The sequence below is a fragment of the Triplophysa dalaica genome, chromosome 12 (genome assembly GCF_015846415.1).
Source record: "Triplophysa dalaica isolate WHDGS20190420 chromosome 12, ASM1584641v1, whole genome shotgun sequence".
NCBI classification, from domain to species: domain Eukaryota; kingdom Metazoa; phylum Chordata; class Actinopteri; order Cypriniformes; family Nemacheilidae; genus Triplophysa; species Triplophysa dalaica.
In genome coordinates this window covers 15,435,095-15,459,799 of record NC_079553.1, presented here as the reverse complement: position 1 = coordinate 15,459,799, position 24,705 = coordinate 15,435,095, and the positions used below count along the sequence as shown (strand labels likewise).

At 39.2% G+C, this 24,705-nt stretch overlaps 1 protein-coding gene across 1 annotated transcript; it reads left to right on the top strand.

The window, feature by feature from the left end:
- The first annotated feature begins 816 nt into the window (after window positions 1-816).
- limd1a (LIM domains containing 1a) lies at window positions 817-24,265 on the top strand. The gene is made up of 8 exons (XM_056763069.1): window positions 817-2,274; window positions 13,278-13,379; window positions 17,672-17,739; window positions 18,816-18,878; window positions 19,810-19,940; window positions 21,140-21,191; window positions 22,873-22,941; window positions 23,159-24,265. The coding sequence occupies exons 1-8, from the start codon at window positions 1,206-1,208 to the stop codon at window positions 23,300-23,302; spliced, it is 1,698 nt and encodes a 565-aa protein (XP_056619047.1). The 5' UTR covers window positions 817-1,205; the 3' UTR covers window positions 23,303-24,265.
- The last annotated feature ends 440 nt before the right edge of the window (window positions 24,266-24,705 follow it).

The window sequence follows — 24,705 nt, the reverse complement described above, 5'->3', positions numbered from 1 at the left end:
TGTTCTTTGCCATGCTACTCAGTGACCACACATAATTCAGCCATGAAACTGATCCCCTCTGAAAGCCTTGTGTAAGTGACTCACTAATAGAGCACAATTCCCGCATTCCACAAAAGTGATGACATTACATGCAGGGTTATTTCACATGATGTGACTTATGCTGATATGTTTTAATATTCACTTTTTTGTGTGTATTGTACTTTTTTACTGCAAAAACACTCCAAAAATAACAGAAATAACCTTAACGCCTCCAACATCCTAACATCGTGGTGGCCTTAGAGCCACTAAATGCTTTAAAAGCAATAGCTCATTGTTTTAATTCGTTACCCTCAAGGTAACAGCTCAGAGTTTAATTTCTTCTGTTCCATAGTCTACAGGTATGATTCCTGAATGTCATTATTTTTTTGTCATAGCTGTTGTGGTATTTATCACAAGGAAGCAGGAAAATCGGCTCCTGAATATGTTCTTGTGAAAAATAAATATTATAATGATTATCTTATGTTTTGGGGTTGCACAACAGAACAACTCTGGTTGGGGCAGATCAACAAGTCCCCATCTCAGTTTTAATTAAAGCTGTCAAATAGCCCCGTTCTGTACTTGCATTATGTGAAATGAAATCACAAAAACATGGCTGTTGGCTATAGTCCTCAAATGTTAAAATACACCAACCTCAAAGAGACTTCTCTTGTTTATTATTTGTCAAGCGATCGCTTGTGTTTCCATGAACTCGTGATCGTGAAGTGCAAGTGCACAGCTGGTCGCGAGCATTCGCTCGTTTCGCGCTTATTCATTCATAGGGGGAGTGCGCGCGAGCGAGCAGGAGTATCACAGAGGCGGGAGTCGCGCGCTTCGTCAGTGCTGAGGAAAGAGTTTGTTGAAGGAGTAGTTTTAACTCGCTCTCGTTCGGTTGAGAAGTTTTTAGATTTCTTTTTACTCGAATCTACATCTTGTTCGGTCAGGCAAAGTATTTTTGGGCTTTGGCTGTTGGATTAAATCTGTACCGTGTTATGTTTACACTTTGGAAACGTATACTCTTGGTCGGGTTTTGTGATTTGAGTGATTTTCACCTTTGAAAGCAACGAATGAAATTGGAGAAGAACAGTTTGCAGTCTGGTATGTTTAACCCGACTTAAGTACTGGTAAACAAGACGTTTTAAAACACTTATTCTGGGACTGTTTGTGTTCACTTGGTTCCCGTTGCAAACATGGATAAATACGATGATTTGGGTCTTGAGGCGAGTAAATTTATTGAGGACTTAAACATGTACGAAGCGTCGAGGGACGGCTTGTTTCGCGTGAGGAGAGATGCGGAAAATAACCCAGACTTCGAGGAAACCAGGAAAGTTTTTGCCTCTAAAATGGCTAAAATACATATGCAAAAGCAGCAAGAGGAGATGGCAAAGAATAGTTTGGCAGCAAGGATAAATGGAAGTCATGCGAAAGTGTCGGAAAACACCAAAGACAGACCACCCATCAGTAACGTTAGTTTTAGACAGGGCATTATCTCTGAAGCAGCAGCCAAACCACCCATCATGTCTGGACCCATGACTGTCAATGCCAGTGTGAATCCATACATCTTTCATGAAGGACAGAAACATCATCCGGTCAGTCTACATGATGGAGCTAGCACGAGGGGTTTTGTGAACAGTTCAGAGACTAAGGAGACTGGAAATGCTTATAACCCAATACCAGTTCCAGCTCGGGCAGCCTCTACCAGCCCTCCTAGCACATGGAAGGCTGCTAACATCTCTCAGACTCCATCGTCCCCTCCTGCCAGCAGTTCATGCTCTGCTGGTTCCCCTGGAGTGACTCTGAATCCTCAATCCTTTGCCAAATCTGGAAAGTCTCTTTCCCAGTCACCCACGGGAACCTACAGGGCTCCAGGAGACGCACAAAATCAGCCTCAACAAACCAGCCCTGGTCATTGCCAGCCCGTCTTTCATCAGTGGTCTGCCAGTGGACCGACTCAGAATGGGGTACCCCATATCACAGGCATGTCAACACCCTCACCTGCCCAGGTGACCCCACCTTCGCTGTTCCTAGCTGGAAAGCAAGCTGAGACAGCCCAACCCAAGAGCATAACTCCCTCATCATCTGTTCCTGTAGTGTCTGCCCTTGATGACTGCTCTAGCCCCTCTCGGGCACTCAAACTGCCATGCCAGAGCCTCCATGTACAGGCAGATCAGGGGCCATCTGTGGCTGAAATAAAATTAGAAGCTCTGACTGAACGCCTGGAAAAGGAGATGGACGTTCTGCCAAATGCTGAGCACTTTGGTAAGCACAGTGTGATCACTGCCAGTGTGTTTTTCTATTTTTTTTCACATCTGGAAACTGTATTTAACAGCTTGCTGATTGAAAAACCCTCTGACTGTTTCCATTTGACCTTCTCTATGTATGTGTCTTTGACTCTTGTCACAGTGAATTGTATGAAAGAACGATATAGATCCCTGCTCCTAGTGCCTTGCCAGACTTTTCCTTTCCAGTAGCTATTTCTAGGCCTGCATTCTCATCTTTGGTTCTTTTTGTCATCGCTTTAGCTGAATCCCTAAGGGCAGAGTTAAGACCTTTTCGCACGGGATTAGTATTACCTGGGGACCTCTAGTCATTGTAATAATTGCAGTGGTTGTCTGTGATCTTAATCCCGTGCGAATCGGCCATGTCTGTAATTTTTGAAGTAAAAATTCCAACACAAATGACCTCCCATATTTTGTTGAACACTGATATCCTGTGACAATATTAGTCACGTGCGAATCGCCATCTCTGTTGTTTTTGCGGGCTCATATTTCATTTTTCATGGTTTTATCCACCGTTTGCAAATAATTGGAGGCTGTTTTGAAGTGTTTTGTTATTATTTCGCGCGCTGGATCATATCGATATTTGCCAATACTGTTGTTTTGGCTGGGAGACTCCCGTTTGCTTAATTAGCATGGAAACTCTCTGAAAGGTTCTGTGTGTAAGTTTCAGAGGCCACTATTGGTGATGTAGGAAATTGCTCCGATACCCCCCTCTCCCTCCCATTAGAGAAGCTAAGGTTGGAGTCACCGGACAAAAGGGTTCTGTAAATGATAGCGGCCATTATCGGTGGTGTTGATAATTGCAATCTACGTCTCACAGGCGAACAACAGACCGAAGCTACGGACACAGGACAGAGATGTCGTCGTCTGAGACAGCAGAGAGTAACCTTTGCAAGTCAAGTGACAAGGTTTATTTACAAAGAAAAATAAATTAATTAAATTGACTTAATTTATTATTTACTCTAATCGTTATAGTTAATATTATTGTTACTTGTTTAGCATTGTGTCCGTGATGTATTCGCTTATTTTGCATAGCATTTTTTGGCACGGTAACTTGGTTCGTAACTTACTGCCTATTGAAACCACTTGCTAATGCTAAAGGCGAGTAATCTTACCGCGAAAGTCTTAGCAGACGTTCTTCTCAAATCGTTGACACTGTATTGCTGATAAACTATGCAACTTGGAAGTTTGGATTTTATCCTATCAATTATTTAATAACACATTTGTATGCACAGAAGCTAAGCAGTATTATAATATAATTTACACCCGATTTATGCAAATTATGATTGTTAAAATAATTTCTAACTTGATTTCCACACGGCCATGCAAAAAGGATTTATAGTACAATTACAAAGTGCTAAAAATAAGGAAAAACTCACTTGATGCTCATGCTCATCTATTAGCTAAAGCTATCAAACAAACAGTTCACATATATAGCGGAAATTAGACAAACTTACCGGTCCAGCAGAAAGCTGGCAACTTCGGCGTCGCTTAGCAAACCCTTGTCCTGCTTCAGTGCCCTCCATTTGGGAAAAGCCACGTCGATGTTTATTCAGGTTTTCTGCCATTTTTTTGTCTCGACTTCGCCTTGCTGCATCATATTTTCTCTTTTTTGAACGAACAGATTGACGCTCTATCGGCTCTTGTGCAGAGTATGTGTGGTCCGCCATAATCGCAAATTTTGCTTCTTAATGCAACAAAGAACCGTTTATATTTCTAATAAAAAACACGACAAGTAAATGCTGTTATTGTTCTTCCTCTTCTTCTGCTAATCCTTCTATGTAGTCGCTTTGCAAGCTGCCTCAAAACACAGCCGAAGAAGAAGAACTAGTCCTGTGCATCCTTCATTTTACGAAACGGGCTTAGTTTGTCCGTGTAGTGCTACTATAGAAACATGGCTGTGCACGTTGATAAAGTACATGTAAAGGTGTGCCCGCGGTGTATATACATAAAATGGCTCATTGTAAGGTAATATAAACATTTCGGTTCATTTTGTTAGGTATTTCTTCACCACTCAAAACATAGTTTTGTATTATATATTACATTTTGGTGAATAAATCCTTAAAGATCCTACACACTGTACCTTTAACATTTGAGACCCGCGATCGTGGTTATCTTCTGTCCGATTCACGGGTCTCAAATGCTGACAGGTACGGTCATATATATCATTAAACACCATACAACTAGGCTATACAAACTATACGCAAAGCCTTGCAATCACATCCAGGAACTAAGTCAGTAAATTTGAGTAAAATCACAGGCTTCACTTATCCCGTGCGAATGCACAACATGAAATACAGGTGTGGGAAGGTAATTTCTAAATCACACGAGGTCCCCAGATAATACTTATCCTTTGCGAAAAGGGCTTTAGTGGCCTTTTTATCATTGCATTATGGTCGAGAAGATCTGGGGGAATGTATGGGAGATGACCTTTTTTCACTGCTCTTTTGAAGTCTAATGTTATCATTTTAATGCTTGAATTGTTAAAGCAATCTACTTCCATTTGGCTTTACTTCAGACCTGGAAACTAAAAGATCTTCAAGGCTATATCAAAGATTCCTATTGTCAAGCCTTTGGTCTGAATGTTGTTGGTAAGTCCAAAAGTCCGAGCAAAATAACAGTGCGGCCATCTGAATACAAAGTACCTTTATCCATCACAACCTTGTTTCATTTGTGTTAACCACGCAAAATAACCGGGCTAACAGTAAAACAGTGGCTCTTAAGTGGACTACTAATAAAACAATAGTGGAGGACAACATGGGTGGTCTATGCATGAAAGTCAACAAACGACAAAAATTCAGTTGACAGAGGAAGCATGAAAACATCAACAGAATCACTTTAGGACCTATTTACGAGCATATGTTTCTAAACTAGTTCAGCATGCTGGCTTAGCTGGCTAACAGAAAATGCTGTCAAATGTTGACATCTGTTGTTGTTTGTTTACTTGATAGTGTAAGCTTATAATGATGATGTTGCATTCTAAATTTGAAGAACAGTCATGTCTGCAAAACGAATCGCAAATTAATCCGTACTAAATGGAGAAGGGTATGAGTATTCACAGAAAAGGCTTAGCTATGCCTGGTTAATTTAAGATGTTTATGTCTCTTTTATTGAAATGCCTTATGTTGGGTTCACACCAAACATGATTTGCGCGAGATAGTTACATACAAAGTCAATGCAAAGACGCGAATAGACGCAAACTCGAAAGCGCATTAAATCACTTCTTCTGCGCAAGTAGAAAAAAAAAAAACTTTAGTGAGAAAATTATGCCAAAAGCTCATGGATACCTAATGTCTGACGGGTCCCTGATGTCCTGCGCAGTTTTTTTAAGAGACACTGAATGAGATGTGATTTGGGTTGGGGGCAGTGCCACCTTGCACACACAGACGTAACCACACAGCGGATATTCATCCTTTGTGGCTTGCGCTTGTTTAAAAAAGGATTTCTTAATTTGCCTTTCAACTAGATGCCTTTATTTTAAGATTATTGGCTTCCTTTCCCATAGTTCTCTTGTGTTCGTGCCCAGCCCTCCTAAGCTTTTCATTGGTCAACAGTCCATATAGCAAACATTGAGGGCCCACTCATACAGTAGCTGCGTTCCATTAAATAGGGTTCCTATGCTGTGTTCACTGTTCCCTTCTCCATGAGCACGGGATATCCGTTGAAGTGGACTTTGCTGACAAAAGACCCTTAATAGGAATGTCCTATAACATCATCAAAGAAAGGCAATGGCAGGGTTGCGAAGATTATGTTACAAATAAATGTTACTTAATAACACCATACAACTAGGCTATACAAACTATACGCAAAGCCTTGCAATCACATCCAGGAACTAAGTCAGTAAATTTGAGTAAAATCACAGGCTTCACTTATCCCGTGCGAATGCACAACATGAAATACAGGTGTGGGAAGGTAATTTCTAAATCACACGAGGTCCCCAGATAATACTTATCCTTTGCGAAAAGGGCTTTAGTTGCCTTTTTATCATTGCATTATGGTCGAGAAGATCTGGGGGAATGTATGGGAGATTACCTTTTTTCACTGCTCTTTTGAAGTCTAATGTTATCATTTTAATGCTTGAATTGTTAAAGCAATCTACTTCCATTTGGCTTTACTTCAGACCTGGAAACTAAAAGATCTTCAAGGCTATATCAAAGATTCCTATTGTCAAGCCTTTGGTCTGAATGTTGTTGGTAAGTCCAAAAGTCCGAGCAAAATAACAGTGCGGCCATCTGAATACAAAGTACCTTTATCCATCACAACCTTGTTTCATTTGTGTTAACCACGCAAAATAACCGGGCTAACAGTAAAACAGTGGCTCTTAAGTGGACTACTAATAAAACAATAGTGGAGGACAACATGGGTGGTCTATGCATGAAAGTCAACAAACGACAAAAATTCAGTTGACAGAGGAAGCATGAAAACATCAACAGAATCACTTTAGGACCTATTTACGAGCATATGTTTCTAAACTAGTTCAGCATGCTGGCTTAGCTGGCTAACAGAAAATGCTGTCAAATGTTGACATCTGTTGTTTGTTTACTTGATAGTGTAAGCTTATAATGATGATGTTGCATTCTAAATTTGAAGAACAGTCATGTCTGCAAAACGAATCGCAAATTAATCCGTACTAAATGGAGAAGGGTATGAGTATTCACAGAAAAGGCTTAGCTATGCCTGGTTAATTTAAGATGTTTATGTCTCTTTTATTGAAATGCCTTATGTTGGGTTCACACCAAACATGATTTGCGCGAGATAGTTACATACAAAGTCAATGCAAAGACGCGAATAGACGCAAACTCGAAAGCGCATTAAATCACTTCTTCTGCGCAAGTAGAAAAAAAAAAACTTTAGTGAGAAAATTATGCCAAAAGCTCATGGATACCTAATGTCTGACGGGTCCCTGATGTCCTGCGCAGTTTTTTTAAGAGACACTGAATGAGATGTGATTTGGGTTGGGGGCAGTGCCACCTTGCACACACAGACGTAACCACACAGCGGATATTCATCCTTTGTGGCTTGCGCTTGTTTAAAAAAGGATTTCTTAATTTGCCTTTCAACTAGATGCCTTTATTTTAAGATTATTGGCTTCCTTTCCCATAGTTCTCTTGTGTTCGTGCCCAGCCCTCCTAAGCTTTTCATTGGTCAACAGTCCATATAGCAAACATTGAGGGCCCACTCATACAGTAGCTGCGTTCCATTAAATAGGGTTCCTATGCTGTGTTCACTGTTCCCTTCTCCATGAGCACGGGATATCCGTTGAAGTGGACTTTGCTGACAAAAGACCCTTAATAGGAATGTCCTATAACATCATCAAAGAAAGGCAATGGCAGGGTTGCGAAGATTATGTTACAAATAAATGTTGTAAATGTTACTTCACTACATCCACTATGTACTAATTTAATCTTAAATAACTTTTGTTTATGCTTGTATTTATTATTTGACTGAAGCAACTTAGCTTTTTTGAAACTCTACTGTTATCCAAAATAAAAACAAATTTTAACTCTGTCAACTATGTGAAGATGTGTTCTTAATCCATGGACATTCCTCGGTCTCATTACTCATCTCCCCTTTTTCCCTATGTGGTCATGCAGCCGTACACATTCCTGATATAAATAACATAACTTAATAAAACATAACTGCTGCTTACCACTTTTACAGTAGTTTTTATAACTATAACAAAATGGATGAATCTCTACATGCATATGAAAACTACTTCTTAATTGCACAATAAAATTTTATACATTCATCATCTGGAGTGTGCAGCCTAAATAATAACAATGCTACACAATGTAAAATAACATATTTACTTGAAGCAAACTACAGTACTTATTTAATATAACTAACAATAATTAAATAAACTTTCACTATGTACAAAAGGAATACGTAAACTCGTCCATTGTTTTTCTGACTCGTGACGCGGTGAGCAATAGCAGTTTGGTGGTTTTCCCTTCAGCGAAGTGATGTATCAATGTTTCCTTATTCCCTATGCTGTTCACAGTGAACATGTTCGCTCCCGTTGGCACTTACAGCCAACTGGAACGCAACTTGTGTTTTTAAAATAGTTGTTTTGTGTTCGCTCAAGAACGTACCCTGTAATGACTCATCATTCTGTGCTATAAAAATTTATTTCAAAGCAGAAATATGCAGCATTTTTGCAAATTGCATCTCTTTTTTCCTGTCTGTAAATCATTCTAAACAATTTTATGGTAACTAACCGACTGCATGCCACAATGATCTTTATAATATTGAACTTATATCGAATATATACTATCGAATTTTGAGCATTCCTGCAACTAATTTTAGCATTTGAAAGCTTCAATGAAAAGCCTTTTTGTAAGGCAGCTGTGGGTTTGGTAGTGTTTGTGTCTGACTGTGTTTGGACCAGGCTTTGCTGAGTGGGCAGAACTTGTTAGCATGATGTTTGCCGAATACCAGATAAAACAGAGGCTCTTTTGTGTGGAAGCGGCGCTGGCTCCCTGATGTAGTCCCCAGTCTAAGAAGAGACCTCTGTGTGTGTAACGCTGCTATCTCAGTGGAATACGACTGCTCATTCTTTCTTCAGCATACTTCTTGCATACTGTGTGACACGTAAAACAGAGATGCTCTTGAGCTCGTAAAGGGCCGCTATCCCAGAAAATGCACTTTTAAATGTTTATCTACCAGAAATTGAGTCGCCAGCGTGTGTGCAGAAACACCTTGTCATTATACAAATCTATCTATTCTTCTTTTTGTAATCTACTTTAAACCACAACAGTGACACAAAACAGGTTGTTGGGGATCCCCTAACAATCTGATGTCACATTGATTTACGCCTGCCCATGACCTCTCAAAGACTCCTTCTTATGAGCACTTAGGCCCACCTTCAGCCAGAGACACGCTGTCAGCCATTTTCAGGCAAGAGCAGATGTAGCCACTAGCCAGCGACAAAAATGTCTAAAAAACAATAAATGTGTGCTGTTGTTGGATGTCAAATTGGACATAAAAGGAGGCCGGGAGGAGATCTTTCTGACAAGCCAGGTTTCATCCCGCTGCAACCTCGGGAGCCGGACGGGCGGGACGATGATGACTTGGTGTTCGGCAGGAATTAACTTTTTTCGGATCGACAAACCAACATTCACTGGTCCGTATCTCTGGACCGGAAAGACTTAGCCAGGATTCATTGGAAAGGTCTCCACCCGGACATTCGAACGCTAGTCGATGCGATCCCTAGGTCAGGAACTAGAGCTTGCCGGTTGCCAAAAAGGTTGAAAAATCTAAGCTCTGGGACCCGGTGACCCGTCAATATAGCATGGGTTTTGCCCCATAAAAAATTCTGAAGAGTGGATCAGTTCCAGCTGTTTGCGATCAAGCTTTATCTCCGGTAGAAGTATTACACATTGTTTTTAAATGGGCTTCTTAAATAATGTGTTTAGCATGTTAGCGGCTGTTGTTAACATATTCACTGCCAAATCTGAGACATGGTCCAAGGTCAGGTGGTATGTTGTACATTAGTGGTAAAATGCATCGCGCACATCGGTTCAGAAGACTTGTTACCGACATAATTTCTGTAAAGCTTATTCATTAAAACGAAAGAATGTTGTAGCAGTGTGTTTCTCGATGAGTTCTACGTATGTCCTAAGTGCGACAATACTTCAAACGGATAGAAACAGAGTTTGCATTTGTAAGACTATGAGGTTACTCAGAAATTGCTACTCACAACGTAATATCACCTGGTTAACTTTCATATACAAGTACTCTGATTGCATGTTTATGCCTATATCTATGTTTATGTCTGTTACTAATATGTATCCACATGGTTAATCATCAATGCCCAACATTTCATACAGCAAATGGTCAGCATATGTTTTTCTATCTATGATTTTGTCTTTTTCATTTAATGTGTATTTATGAACAAGGCATTAAGGTGATTTTTATTGTAGTTAGTGTATGGTTTTGGTTGAACAAGGCTTAACAGACGTAATTGCGCTTTCCACCATATTGCATGTCTTAATGTCATCCAAAGGACATGTTTAAGCGGTCTACCTCATATTTTACATAAGGGGAGGGGAGCAAAAGCTCATTTGCATTTAAAGAGACACACACAAAAACGGCACATTTTCCATTGCAGCCACAAATGGCCATGTTCAACATATTGTATTGAAAGATTTGTGGTGTATTTTGAGCTGAAACTTTACAGAGACATTCTGGGGATAGCACTGACTATTTTTACATTGCAGAAAACACCTGGATTAGTGGCCCTTTAACTCACCTTCCCAATAGTATTGTGATTTCACTTAAACTGTTTGGTTATCTGAAGCTCCTCTTAAAATGTACATATTATGAGATCATGTAAATTAAATTTCATGCAGTGTGTAGTGTTGCCATGTGTGAATGTAAGCAGTCTGCCAAGTTGTAAAGCCGAAGGTGAATGAATTTATTGAATCAAAGTTATTGGCTTGGTAAAAAGGAATCAACTCTGAAACACAAAAACGAGTCTTACCTATTCCGATTTGCAAAACCGCTGCAGATATACGTCACTACATATGGTCCCTGCCTACGTTTTGCTAGGACTACCCGCGAAAACTTCACTCTTCTCCCCCAAACACTGTGTTGTTCAGCTTTACAGAGCGCAGAGACAACTAGATATAAATCTACCACAACATATGTCTTATTACCTTAAGTTAGAAACTGCACTGCATTAAAAGTTTTTATTCTTGAATAGCTGCCTTAATAGAAAATAAATAATCAATAATGTGAATAAGAAACTAACCCTAACACCTAACCCTAATTAATCAAAACATACAAAAATGTATCCGTCATGTTTACGTATATGTCTGACATCCCTGACACTCCTCCCATCCGTTCTTTGATTGGGCATTCGCAAGGATTCCTGGGTAGGTAACTTCAGTGGAGTCTGCATCAAATTGGGCTTTGCCGAAGACCGCATCGAGGGGGCACAAAGGAGGTGCTGGCGAGCAAACTCCTGAGCGCTAAAAAGACAAAATGGGAAACCTTACTGACTCGTAGGCTTGGGGAGCTCGCGCAATTTAAGTCCATGAGACCGCAAGTCCACATGAAGTGCACCATTTGGGGCCATTGTAGCTCGTGAGCCTCATTCGCGGTTGACCAATCAGATCAGTGTAGGCTGGCGGAAAGGAGGGGATTAGAAGGAATGATTTGCCCAAACGAATCTTTCGAGAGTCAGTCAAGAAGTAAGGTAAGAAAAACTGCCTATTATAACAAAATAATCATGTTTTTACACCTAGTATGTATGTAGCCTGAACCAAGATAGGACCTTAATAATCAAGAAATATTTACTATAATTAATATAATGTTCGCCTAAGGTTATAAGGGTCTGGTAGTTAACTAAATTATTCTTACACAACCACCTGGTCACTCTGTGTTTTCCTATCCCTACAGGACATGTGCCTACATCCCTGTGCAAAGAGTTCCTCAGTGGCAGTAAGGGCTCAAATGTCAAAAGGGCATCTACAGTATCAACACATTAAAATTCAAATGTAACATTTACTAATAATAAGACACAACCTTATTTTTTACACTGTTATAAATATGTATTTATAGACTTGGACCACAGTAGAGAGATGAATAAATTTTTTTTTTAAGTTAAATAATAATAATATAACAATTTTCGTTTTGGATTAGTGATGTTGTTTTTGTTGCGTCGCAAATGATATACTATATACTTGCACTTAAACTATCCACTATGCACTCAACCATCAAATGTAGAATTTAAGAAGAGTAGTATCGTCCCAAATGGAATGCTAAACGGTTTCATACTAACTGAAAGTGTGTGCAGTTTCCCAGACGAGGGCAAATTACATCAATCTCACATCTCAAGGCATGTCAATAAGAAATTAATTTGTATATTGTATATTTAATGTAATTTTTAAAGGTTTAGCCCAGCATTACTTTAGTCATCATCAGATTGAAGCATTATCACTCTGCAAGAGTTTTGCTTGAGCAGCATCTGATAGCTCTACCTCCCTTCCACTATGTAAGCGAAAATGCGATCCTTGAGTGTGAAGTCACCACATTTGCACACTTCATAATTTCGGTTGAAAAAGAGCATCATCCGGAGACCTAAATTACACTTCTAGCTCTACTCACTATTAATACTACAAAATGGCATAGAATAGTGTATACGTGCGTGATTTGGGATGCACCTTTTGTCTTGTTGTCTATGTTATGATATTCATTATTATTTTGATTTTGTTGACCACAATATTGTTGTTGCTATATTGGACAATATTTTACTATGGAATACATAGACTTGAAATAGGCATTATGCTTTAACTAGGGGTTACCAAACTAGTAAATTAGTTCTGCCACTAGTAAACCCATGGGGTCGGTTTTGAGTTTGCACATTTGTGCATTACATGATTTGGTAATTCCTTGGTCAAACCACCTAACATGGTGACCAATATCATGGGCCAAATGGCTGTCTTGATAAACCGGAACAGACTATTATATTTGGAATTACGCAAAATTGGGATAAAAGTAACCCCAGAGAATTCTCTATTTTTGCAGTCAATCAAAATGGCGCTTCAGACATCAAAGATTATCTGAGATGTCTGAGGTCATTTGGGTGGTTTACGAGGCAAAATTCTTGTGAACGGCCCTGAAGCTCATCATGTATTAACCAAAGCCTTGTAGAAGCTGTAAGAAGTTGGGACTTTTTACTGTTGGGCTAGAAAAAGCATGGCTTATTGCAGGTAATTTACATAAGGTAAACATTGAACTGCCAATTAGTCAACTTTTATTTGATGTAATGGATTTTTCTGTTTTTATCTAATGGATGAGTAGTTAAAATAAATGAGTAGTGTCCAAATCCCTGAAGATAATTATGGGGCCAGTTCAATTTGTCACAACTCAGCTATCCTCTGCACTCTTTCTCTTCTAACCTAATTTTAGTTCATGTTGATATGGCATATAAAATAAAAATTGCAGAGTTGACCTGATTGTTTTCTTGCTCTTTTGCAGGCAGTTGTGTGAGGTGTAATAAAGCTGTTTATGGGGCCAATCAAGCATGTCAGGCCATGGGCAGCTTGTACCATGACAGTTGCTTCACCTGTAGTGCTTGCAGTAAGTATACACACTCATTCAAAAACTGTATTGAGAGTTATGGAGTTGTTACTGGATTTGTAATACATGTATGTTTGTTTGTAAGTGGACTGTCATATGTGAAGTGATAGGTTTTGAATAACAGGACTGGATTTCAAATGTACTGCTATGAGTTTGCTTATAATATGCAGCACATGGTGAGGTTTAGATAAACCTTCATTCCTGGCATTTATCGAGTCTTGTTTCCTCACACTTTATTTAGCTCAGCTGTGGCCCCAGGGAATGGGAAATATTTGAGGGAAAATGTACATTCCTGAGCCTCTCCTCTGCATGACTGCCTTTGACCTGCAGCGTTAGTCTCTGCAATGAATCTTTTGTTCTGTGTTATTGTCCAGAGTCCTGTTATGAGTGCAGTTAATGTGTCAGTGTTTGTGTGTGTCCACCTGTTTACATGAGTTAAGAGACTAAAGATAGTTTGAATGCACAGCGCATAGTTTTGCTGGAGAGAGCATTTATCCTGTTGGAGAGGAATGTTGAGGAGCGTGTGACTGAGGTGGGATTAACGGATTGGATGAGCAGATGGGGGTATGTCTGATGTGTTATGTCAGCTGGAGCCGGTGGGGTAAAGAGACAAACAGGTGTCAGATTTCTTAGACCAGAAACAAACTGTAACCAAGTACGCAGACATGAAGGCTTGGCCAACGCATTGCAAACTTGTAGTTAATTAATTACTGCGGCTGTAACATAACTCAATATTTAAGGTTCCCTTTCTCTCGGTCTCTTGATGCTGTGTCACACCGACAGGGGGTTTGATCTTGAGAACCTATCATATCTGATTGTACTTTTAAAAGGCCAATGAACTGGGCGAATGGCATGGCATGCCAGTCTCTTCCCCGTACATACGGGTAGAAAAAGGAAGATGGTGGGCCCATCCATTCACCTTTTGTTCTTCAGAACCTGCTAATCTTAAATGCTAAGCGCATTACAGTATCTCTTGTTCATCTACTGGATTCTACGATGCAGAGCAGCGGATTTGTCCTGTTTTTTTTTTCCCTGGGTGTTTCGGTTGTGAGCTGAGGGTGTATACTAGAGCAAATTCCCTAAAAGAGCAAAATTTCACTTGCCGCCAGGCATGTCTCACCGCTGTAATCTTGGATCTGGCCGGCTCATCGTTGAGCCTGACAGGCACGATACCTGCATCACAGGTCTGGGTCTCCAACATGCTGAAATAGCGTTCGTGAATAGGGCATGTCCGCACTTGCAAGCACATGTCGATCAAGGTATTGGGGTCACGGTTGGCTGTGTTCTTTTTGGACCCAGCCAGAACATTGTCTGCGGTGAACGGCGGTGGTGAGATGGGGGTTAAACCTTTGCAGAAAATGCAGCGGACCGTCCTGGCCCCGACATGCTCATTTAACCAGTCTCTGATGGCCGGCAGTAGACCGTCCCATTGCAGATCTACGCATCGGTGTACAGAGGACAAGGTGTCCGTCACGGCATCAGATGGCGAATTCTTGGCATCGGACATGAGGATTCCCTGGAGATCCCGGCTACAGCCGGTCAAGCCCAGGACGAGTCTGACGCGGAGATGTCTGCGAGCCTCGGGTTGCAGTGCACCGTGCACTCACGGTTGGATTCTTGGTACCTTGATACGGAGCGCGGTACCATTTTTCCCGGATGTGCGAAGACCTAGAACTGCCCTGGCTCCTCCTCCACAGCCGGCCCTTGCCACGGCCAATACACGCAAGGTTCTACAACCTTTGTGTAGAGCCGGTGTCTACCGCGTCTTGCACACAAGGTAAGACCGAAGGCCGGCTGGGTGTACGCCTGCAAAGCACCTTCTCTCCATCATCAGGTGAGTCAGTGCGCTGTTCCAGCTTCCATACTTCCTCCACAGGATGAAATAAAAGCATTCCATCCTTCACTAAGCACTTTCAAGCTTACGAGCCAGGCGGAGCTCACGAGCCATAATATTCGCCAAGTTCATTGGCCTTTTAAAATTACAATCAGAGATGATGGGTTCTCAAGATCAAACCCCATTCTGTCTGTTGGACACAAAGTCTCGTTTCCTCCCTCGGGGAACTGAGGTTACATACATAACCAATACATCTACCTTTAAGGTCTTATCCATTAATCCAAATATCTTGTTTAAAAGGCAGCTAACTACCAAAATGTTGTCTACATCGCATTGCAACATTGAATTGCATGACAAGCTCAACTTCTAAATCAATCTCTCAGTATTATCTACAGTATAAAAAGTGATCAGATGCTAACTTGAACGTTTATTTTGCTCAAGAGGAAATCTTTCAGACTTTATACTTTATTGATTAGAAATAATATTAATCGCTACTAGAAAAGCCCATATATGGGTACAAGAGAAGAAAAAAGTGTGGAAAGGCGAAGTCGCCAAACGACCTCAAATCTCAACAGACCGTAAGGAAATTCTTTAAGATCTCTTTTTCCATCATTGGACCTCAGAGAGTTACACAGGAAGTGACATAAGCTGCTGCGCAAGCTAGTGGGGAGTTAAATGTGCTTAAAGTCTTTTTATTATAACTCTCTGCTGAGGGTATCAGAGAAGTCGTTGTGTGCTTCTTACTGACCCCCAGCTCCTGGAAATCTAGGTTGTTATGAGACAGATCCAGTTGTTACTTTCTGTTCCACAGACTCACCAATTTTTTATCTCCTGTGAAGAATCAGGACTTGCCTTCTGAACTCATGTTTGGTGGGCTCTCTGTTAAGTCTCAATGTTTGGCAGTGAATACATGAGTGGTTTTTGTGAGGGAACAGAGTGTTCGTTGTTAGGAGGGCAGATTTGTTCATGACCCAGTCCAAATGCTCTCATTATCAGATCCAGCAGGGATACCTTGACATTTATGGGGTGTTTAAAGGTTTTTAGTGCAACTGCAATCGGTTGGTGTTTGATAAAAAAATGCCCCTAAAATGCAGTGCAATATTTCAACATTCCAAACCATCGAAGCTTCTTAACATTTAGAAACTTTATTTAACATTTTCATTACCTCCGTATCACCATTTTGGGTAAGAACAAATATAACGGCGTGGCGCATTTTGTGGGTGATGGAAAAGCTTTGGACACATTCTTGGGAAAAACACTTCCATTGGATCAATCATTGTGCCCAGAGTAAAAAGCTCAATTGCTGTTGCTTTAATACAACAGCTGATCCCTATGATTTTTTTTACCTTTGGTGTGGAAGGATAGTATACAACAAAACAATTCAAAATCAGTGGTTGCCAATTTTTTAACACAGCCTTGACCGATATCCTCTGAGATTATTTTATCATCAAGGATTAACTCCTCGTTAACATCTGCTAACATTCCTGTGATTGACATCTGTTACAGCTGTTATAATTGGAACAGATAAGACATACGTGACTTTGTGTTTCTTCACCAAAACAGTTTTGGAGAGTTGTGGTTGTGATTTTGTGTACCTGAGAATGAGGTATTTGAAGCATCTGGCTGAGCACTTATTTTTCCAGTCGTAAAATAAACTCTTTTAGATTGCCAGCAGTCTCATTTGCCCCTGTGAAAAACATTTTGTTTAGGTTGAGTAAGTTCCACTATGTGATGATGAGAGTAACATGAATCCTTTCATTGACTTTAAAGAGGCTTATGAGGTTTGACTACATCAGCCTGAATGACTGAAATGGGAGGAATGTTCCCCTTTCCTGTGGGACGGGGGCTGTTTGAATGAGAAGATTTGTTCGTCTGTCTGTTGAGGTAAAAAGCCAAAAACAGCTCCGATTGGAACAGGAAGTTCACACCATGAACAGTATCTGGGCCCCACATGGCCTTGTGTGCTTACAGAGTGCTAACAATTTCTTACCATGTCGGGTTATTGAATTTAATCAAACCTTTCTCATGTGCCCTTGATTTTATTTTTACACATTTAATTTTATTTATTATATTCTTTTAGTTCAATTTAGTATTCATCCAAAAGGATTCATGCCAAAGAAAGAATAAATCTTGAATGCTTTTGCTTATCAGGCCAAGTAAAGTCATGTTCTGTGTTTTACATGACCTTCACATTTAGCATGTAAACACATTTATTGTGCACAAATCTGTCAAACCAGTTTTGACATCAAGACCAGAGAAAACCAATGACTTCAAAATGTCAACTTTTTGTTATTAAGTTTTTGATAGTTATCAGTAATACAACTTATAACTGTAGTTATGGTTGTTGATGCGTTCAAATTATGGATTTTTCAAACCCCCTCTTATTTAATGATTCTATACAGATTCTGTTTGAATTGTAATAGTTGGTAATAAAAGTTGTTGTTTGTGTTCTTTGCAGGTCGAAAGCTGCGTGGAAAAGCTTTTTACTATGTATGTGGAAAAGTGTTTTGTGAAGAGGACTTCCTGGTACGCTGTTTTCTATCCTTATTTTATTTATTTGACATGTCTGAAGTCATTGGAGTGTGAATCATAGTGGCCCCCTTTATTTGAAATATGTTTAAAGAGATTATGGGTTATGTGTGGGTGGCATAAAATCACTGTAACAAAACGTGTTGACAGAGGTAAACCAAGGAGATGAACCGTTACTTTGCTAAACTTTTCTCTCTAATATTTTGAATATAGACTGCGATACCAAGCTCAACCGCTATATGTCAATGTCCCATAAGGTTTCTTTAAATGCGACCAAACTACAGGACCCATTAAACAAATTGTATTGAATAAAATGAAAATTCACCAAATCTTTCATTTAATACAATTATGCAATAATATAAATTATTATTAACATAAATTAAATATAAATAGTTATATTACTAGACACTAGCGAAACACAGACAGGAAGTTAACTGCTGTACCGCCGTGCACATCTGATGAAACGGTCTATAGATGGTTTCAACGGCAACAATATAAACAAACGTAACTTTGGGTCTAATTTTCATATCAAAAGATTGCCAAATAGTGTTATAGTTTACCTCGGTTTGGGCTAGATTTCTGTAACAGTCAATGATAGAGGTGTTATAATTCAGATAAAGACTATCTGTTGTACTGCCCCATTTTGCTTGAGTTTGTACACTAAGATGCTTTTAAATATCCTGCTCTTTTTGTATACAGGTTAATGAAAGTACAATTTTATCTTGGCAAAATGCAGTTGCTTGTCTTTTGGGTTGCATTTCCCGCAACCTTCATATCTCTACGTCATTCTTAAGAATATATCACTACCACTCTTTAGGTATGACTTAAAAATGACACGGCAATAAGAAGGATTAGGAAACGCAGCCCTGGTTGGTTAAAATTAGATGAATGGTGTAAAATTAGTAGGAACAGTCCAACTCCAGTCATTCCCACTGGTATGTTGCAGCTGCTGCTATTAAATTAGAGTGATTATGTCGGAGATGTTAATGTTGTGTGGGCTTTGGAAACTGAAGTTATGGAAAGGAATGAACATTGTTTTAAGCAGTAAATCCTTCTGTCCTTGTCTTTTGTAGTATTCTGGGTTCCAGCAGTCTGCTGATAAATGTAACGTGTGTGGACATTTAATCATGGATATGGTGAGTCTGATGTACCACACCCTGCATTAGTCATCTCACACCACAGCAATTTCATGAACTGGTTTAAATTCTTAGTGAAACCTCCTGACAGTTAGGTGCTCTTTAAAGCCATATACAGTGCCAGTCATACTGTATATTTTAGACACTGTGAGTGAACTATTTGTCACTTACAAAGCTAAAGGCTGATGTTTAAATGCTTGTACTAATTTATTTGTTTAAATAAATGAGTTAGACTGATTAAACTGTAGGAAAATCATAAAAAATCTACAGTCTGAAAAACAGACATATCCCAGGATGCCTCTTATGAGGTTGGTTGAGGGAATGTGCCTGTGTCGGTACTTGAAGTTTTCAGTTCGAGCCTCAGTACCAGCAGGGATTGTAGATGGTGAATGATCAGCATTCTCCTCCATCTTTAATACCACGACTGAGGTGAGACCCTTGAGCAAGGCACTGTTCCCCCAAACTGCTCCCCGTGCGCCGCGGCAATGGCTGCTCAATGCACTGGGTGTGTGTTCACAGTGTGTGTATTTATCACTGCTGTGTGTGTGCACTTGGATGGGTTAAATGCAGAGCACAAATTACAAATTACTTTGCCTCACTTCACCTCACTTTCACTTTAACAGAACTGTTGTGTTAACAGCCGTTTTTAAGAGACTATGTAGTGTTTCCTCTAACACCACTTCACATGTTGCCCTTAGGAGTCTTTAGAGGTTTAGAGGAAATATATCTAGACAAATGTGGTCATGATGCAGTTATAAAAAGCAAAAGTTGAACATTCCTAAATCTCACAATATAAACAGCAATGGGTTTGTATTGAGTTTTTATGAATTACTGTATCTATGAGCACACATAAATACATGCATTAAGATTATGTTGCTCGGTGTTAGTTGTGTCTTGTTTGGCAGCACATATAGCATGTTTTTCTCCTCAGATCCTTCAGGCACTGGGGAAGTCTTACCACCCAGGCTGCTTCCGCTGCGCCATCTGTAATGAGAGTTTGGATGGAGTGCCTTTTACTGTAGACACAGAGAACAAGATCTACTGTGTGAAAGACTACCACAGGTGGGTACATGCAGAACCATTGGTTATATTGTTGACCCAAAGCTTCAAATAGTCTTAAATTGTATTTGAATTTGAACTTGTACAACTATTTAAATCTAACTAAATCTAACTGAATAGGAAAAGAAATAACTATACATAACTGACTCACAATATGCAAGTAAATGTTGATTCTTTACTGTCCCGCACTATGTAATGTCTTTTAAAGACCTTGTCTTTCCACTCCGGGAGGACACCACTGATGATAAGCAACGAACATTTATGAATTTAGTAATGCCTCTATTGGTGACACTTTCTTATTTTGGTAACAGATTTGAATAGAGAAATGTACTGTTGCCAAAATACTGTAAACGTTTATTTCTGAAATGCCTTTATAAGACACTGTTCATGGCTGCTCTTCTTTACATTTATAACTTGCAAAGCAAAGATTGCCACCACATGCATCAAGGGAACAAGCTATACATTTCCTGTTATAGACGATTCCCCATAATTTCTTCCTCAAGTAATTTCTTTGCAGTAGCTCTATGTAATAACATTTGATGGTGAGTTATTTTGTTCTTGAGGGTGTGTGTCTGAATGCCTAGCTGCGCTCCATATTCCTCTCATGAATACTTTTCAGTGAACTGAATGATTCGAAAGCCTCAGACAGTCAGTCAGGTGGTGACCATATGCAGATGAAATCAGTGCATGGAATAAAGCACTGCCTCTTCACTTTTTCCATCTGGAGTTTTACTGTTCTAAAGCTAATTAAAGAGCCAAAATCTGCAGTCTAGTCCAATACCTCTCTGTCTCTTTTCCATCCGCCATTTACTTTCCAAGTCGTACTGGCTTCTGCAAGTATGTTTCTGAATGTCATTTTATGTTTTAAAGAATAGGCTGCACCGTTCCATTTTTGGTAAAAATCTTAAGTTTCTTAGGTTTAAATCTAATATTATAAGTGCTTGCTACCCTTTGCGGTTGTCAGAATTTATTGGTATTTGTTCATAGTTAATTCGATAAACTACACCTGTGCTAAATGATATATTTTAAAAACGAACGGGTGTGTGAGATCACGATCCTTGCTTTAATATTTTGCGATTTAATGCAACATTTTAGGCAAATTAAATATGTTTTTAAACTTGTGGTAGAGTTTGGCAATTTTTTTTAATGTATGGACCTTCATTAAGAAACCTTTCATTGATTTTGTTTCTTCTCATTTCTAGAGTTCTTGCACCGAAATGTGCAGCCTGTAATCAGCCAATTCTGCCCTCTGAGGTAAGACACTTTTTAAGACTTGCACTGTGCAAGATTCTGCTGGTATGACCGTGAAAGTCACTCTGCAGAACTGAAGGAATTAACTTGGGGTTTGAAAGCATTCATGTGTCCTTGAATCAGCTTGCCTTGTATTTGAGCCAGGTGTCAAAGTCATTTCTTGTGTGCATTAATTGACCAAATTAAGCACCTTACTGAGACCTTTACAACCTCAATGAAACACTATCCAGAACAGAAGATGTAGGTCAACATTTTAGGGCGTTTTGGTGAGATTAATTCTGAAAAAGAGATTTTGTTTATTCAGGGCATGTGTAATTTGTTAAACCAAGAGAGATCTCGCCACCAGTCTCAAATTAGAAATGAGCTTAAAGGCGTGCAGCGATTTATTTTAGAGCAAGTGAACCATAACTCACACGCAACTACATTGAAGTGCTTATGAGAAACCTAGGCTGCGTTTATATTTGTCATTAACATGCGACCTCTGTGATCATAACAAGCAGATCAGATCTTCAGACAATCTGGACACAGCGCGTTTACACTTGTCAACATCAAGTGGCTTCCATTATTTTAAAAAGCCTGGAGTTTAAAAATAGCTATTGTGCGGGGAGAGATTTCACAGAACATGTATAACGGGGAGGAAAAGCATGTTACAGATGTAAAGTATCCTCCGCCGCAGCCATGTTGAAATCGAGGGAGCGGTTGGAAGTAAACCACGGTCAGAATCAGAAACAGGCTACAATTGTTTGGACTATTAAAATGATGAACTTATTTGTGAAAGTATAAGCAGAAGATGTTTGTCAAATTATACAAGCTTTTGTACTTGATCTCTTGAGCAATACCATCACTTATTCACGCTGGGTTTCACTCACTCACACACACACACACACACACGCACAGACTCTAACGGTGACACTTGATTATTCATGTCACAGACACATAAAATAATCATATAAGTAAGTTACTAATGATCAAAAACGATCGCTTTCATCTTTTTCATCTTTTTGGGTTGGTTCGACTGCAAGTGACAGAGTGTCGTTTCTTTGGTTTGTGCCCTAAATAGAGTACTTACTGACTACAGCTTTTAGCAACACTATACAAGCTTGTTTCTGTGTGTAAATGATATATATGGTGTATTCAGAGTTACGTTTCAAGCTCCGCGGCTGCCGCTTCTGTCTTCCGGGGACGGTACATGACACAAGCCGCAGCAGTCCTCAGGACAGCGCAGCTGGAAGCGGAGCGTTGATTACACCTTATACAGTTTACACACATGTATCTTAGAAACAAGCTGGTGTAGTGTTGCTATTCGTGTCTGTAAAAAAAAAATAAACAAATGATGATGGAGTCGTAATCTGGGTGGGGAAACGGCACAACATGCAATGTAGATACCCTGGCTGGTTACATTACACTGAGATCCGATCACAATGCGTCCTCAACTACCTCTGGATCCGGACACGCTGATGGGATAACATTCACAGTTGTCTTTTCAATGTGTATGTGGACAACATCCAGATAGAGTTCCCATGTTAATGACAAATGTAAATGCAGCCTAAGAGAAATTAAAGAGGGGTAATAGTAGCCTGTACTACACCTCAGTAAAGAAAAAACTGAAAATTGAAATGAGTCACTGACTACTGCTTGTTTCCAGATGTGTGGTCCTTTTAACACTCACTGTTAATCCCTTTAGGGATCAGATGAAACCATTAGAGTTGTCTCAATGGACAAGGACTATCACGTGGAGTGCTATCATTGTGAGGTGAGTTCAGTGACGACAATACAACAGTCAGAACTCTACATTCACTTATGACATTAATTGTAAGTAAAGAAGTCTTTGTGAATCAGCAGTTCTCCTGGGGGTTTTGAAGTACTTGAATGCCTTGACAAGAGATTACCAACAAACATCCAGCAATGTTTTTGAAGAGAGGGGAAATACCTTGAGATGTTATGTTAATGTGTACCATGTGTTCTCTCAGGACTGTCATATGGAGTTGAATGATGAGGAGGGTCACCGCTGCTATCCTCTGGATGGACACTTGCTCTGTCACGAGTGTCACCTTAAACATGTGAAGCCTGTTTCCCCTCAGTCTGCAGCGAACAACTACCACAGTCAGTTTTAAAGATATGACGCCCCCTTGTGGCTATTCAGAGATCATCACTGCATCATTACCAGAGTTACTTGATTACATTACCAAACATTTTAGATAAAAATGTGCACGTATGAGATTATTTATGTTGTTGCATTTACAGTTCTCTGTTTATAACATTGTTATTTTATTCATTTTGTTGTAGACTGGTTTCATATGGAAATCAGTTTATACAAAGCTGTATGAAATGCATTAGGTTTACAATGAGTCATAAAAAAAAGAAGAGTACTTATCTAAATTTCTGCTTGAATTGTATGTAGGTATGCGTTTTAGTCACATTTAGCACTTGCCAAATGTTATTTTTCACTCTGCTTACAAGTCATATCTATTTAAAATTTTAATTTCCTTTAAAGTCTTTTATTCTTTTTTTCCCCACTGCTTTTATATATATTATATTGTAATATATTTTCAATGCTAGAAAATAGTTGTTTAGCAGGTTTAATCAATGAATTCTGTAAAAACATTTTTTCACATAACACCAAAGAAAAGTATTAAGGCCTAATATAACTTCAACATGTCTCACATATTTTTACAATGTTAGAGATCTAGTAAATTATTTATTTACCTTTTGTTTCTCAAGATGAGGTTTTTACAGATGAGGCAGTTGTTTTGTTTGACTTACTGGCATTCTCATGTCTTTCAGTATTAGATATTTATCCATCTACTTTTATTAAAAAAGGAGGATGGGAGAGATTGTTTTTCATTTTGTGGAAAGATTTCTTTAAACTGAAAATATTAAATTGAAAATCTTTCCTCTTTCTATACTGGCGATTAAATATCTAGCTTGAATGTGAGGTGCTGTGTACTCTCTGTTGTCTGACATTTGAGTCGATTCGGAACATCTCATCAAGTTTGTTCTTATAGCATACAATAAGGATATTATATATTGGAAGCATCAGATTTACTATTTGTACATGCAAATAAAAAGTGAAAACCCACAAAGAGTATTTTTGTTTGGCATGTTTTACACTCCAAGCATCACTAAGTTTGTTGTTTTTGCACACCCAATTTCAATTTTATGGCTTTTGTTTAGGCTTTTGACTAAACTGTGTCAAAATGGGATTTTAAATATAATATCCTCATATCTTGCTGGGTTAGCTAAAATTACAAGGATTTCATTAAAATCGTGCTCATTGTTTTTGGGTCATATAATTGTGACAGTGGTTTTTGTTTCATCTAACACACCTGACTCAAATGATCAGCTTTTTATAGGAAAGCTCCGCAAACTTATCTGGTTGTGTGAATAAGCGAGAAAAATGAGAGAAAATGCACGGGGCTGTGGGTCCCTAATCCCTGACATGTTTAGCACATTTTTTGAAAGATATGACAGCTATTGATTTCCTTTTTTTTATACATAATGTGCATAATTTTTTTAA

Bases quoted from the DNA above. Each gene is read 5' to 3' on its own strand.
- limd1a (XM_056763069.1), top strand. From the start codon at position 1,206: ATGGATAAATACGATGATTTGGGTCTTGAGGCGAGTAAATTTATTGAG. The intron at 18,879-19,809 runs GTGAGTCTGATG...TTTTCTCCTCAG, and splicing joins GACATTTAATCATGGATATG to ATCCTTCAGGCACTGGGGAA. The intron at 19,941-21,139 runs GTGGGTACATGC...TCTCATTTCTAG, and splicing joins TGTGTGAAAGACTACCACAG to AGTTCTTGCACCGAAATGTG.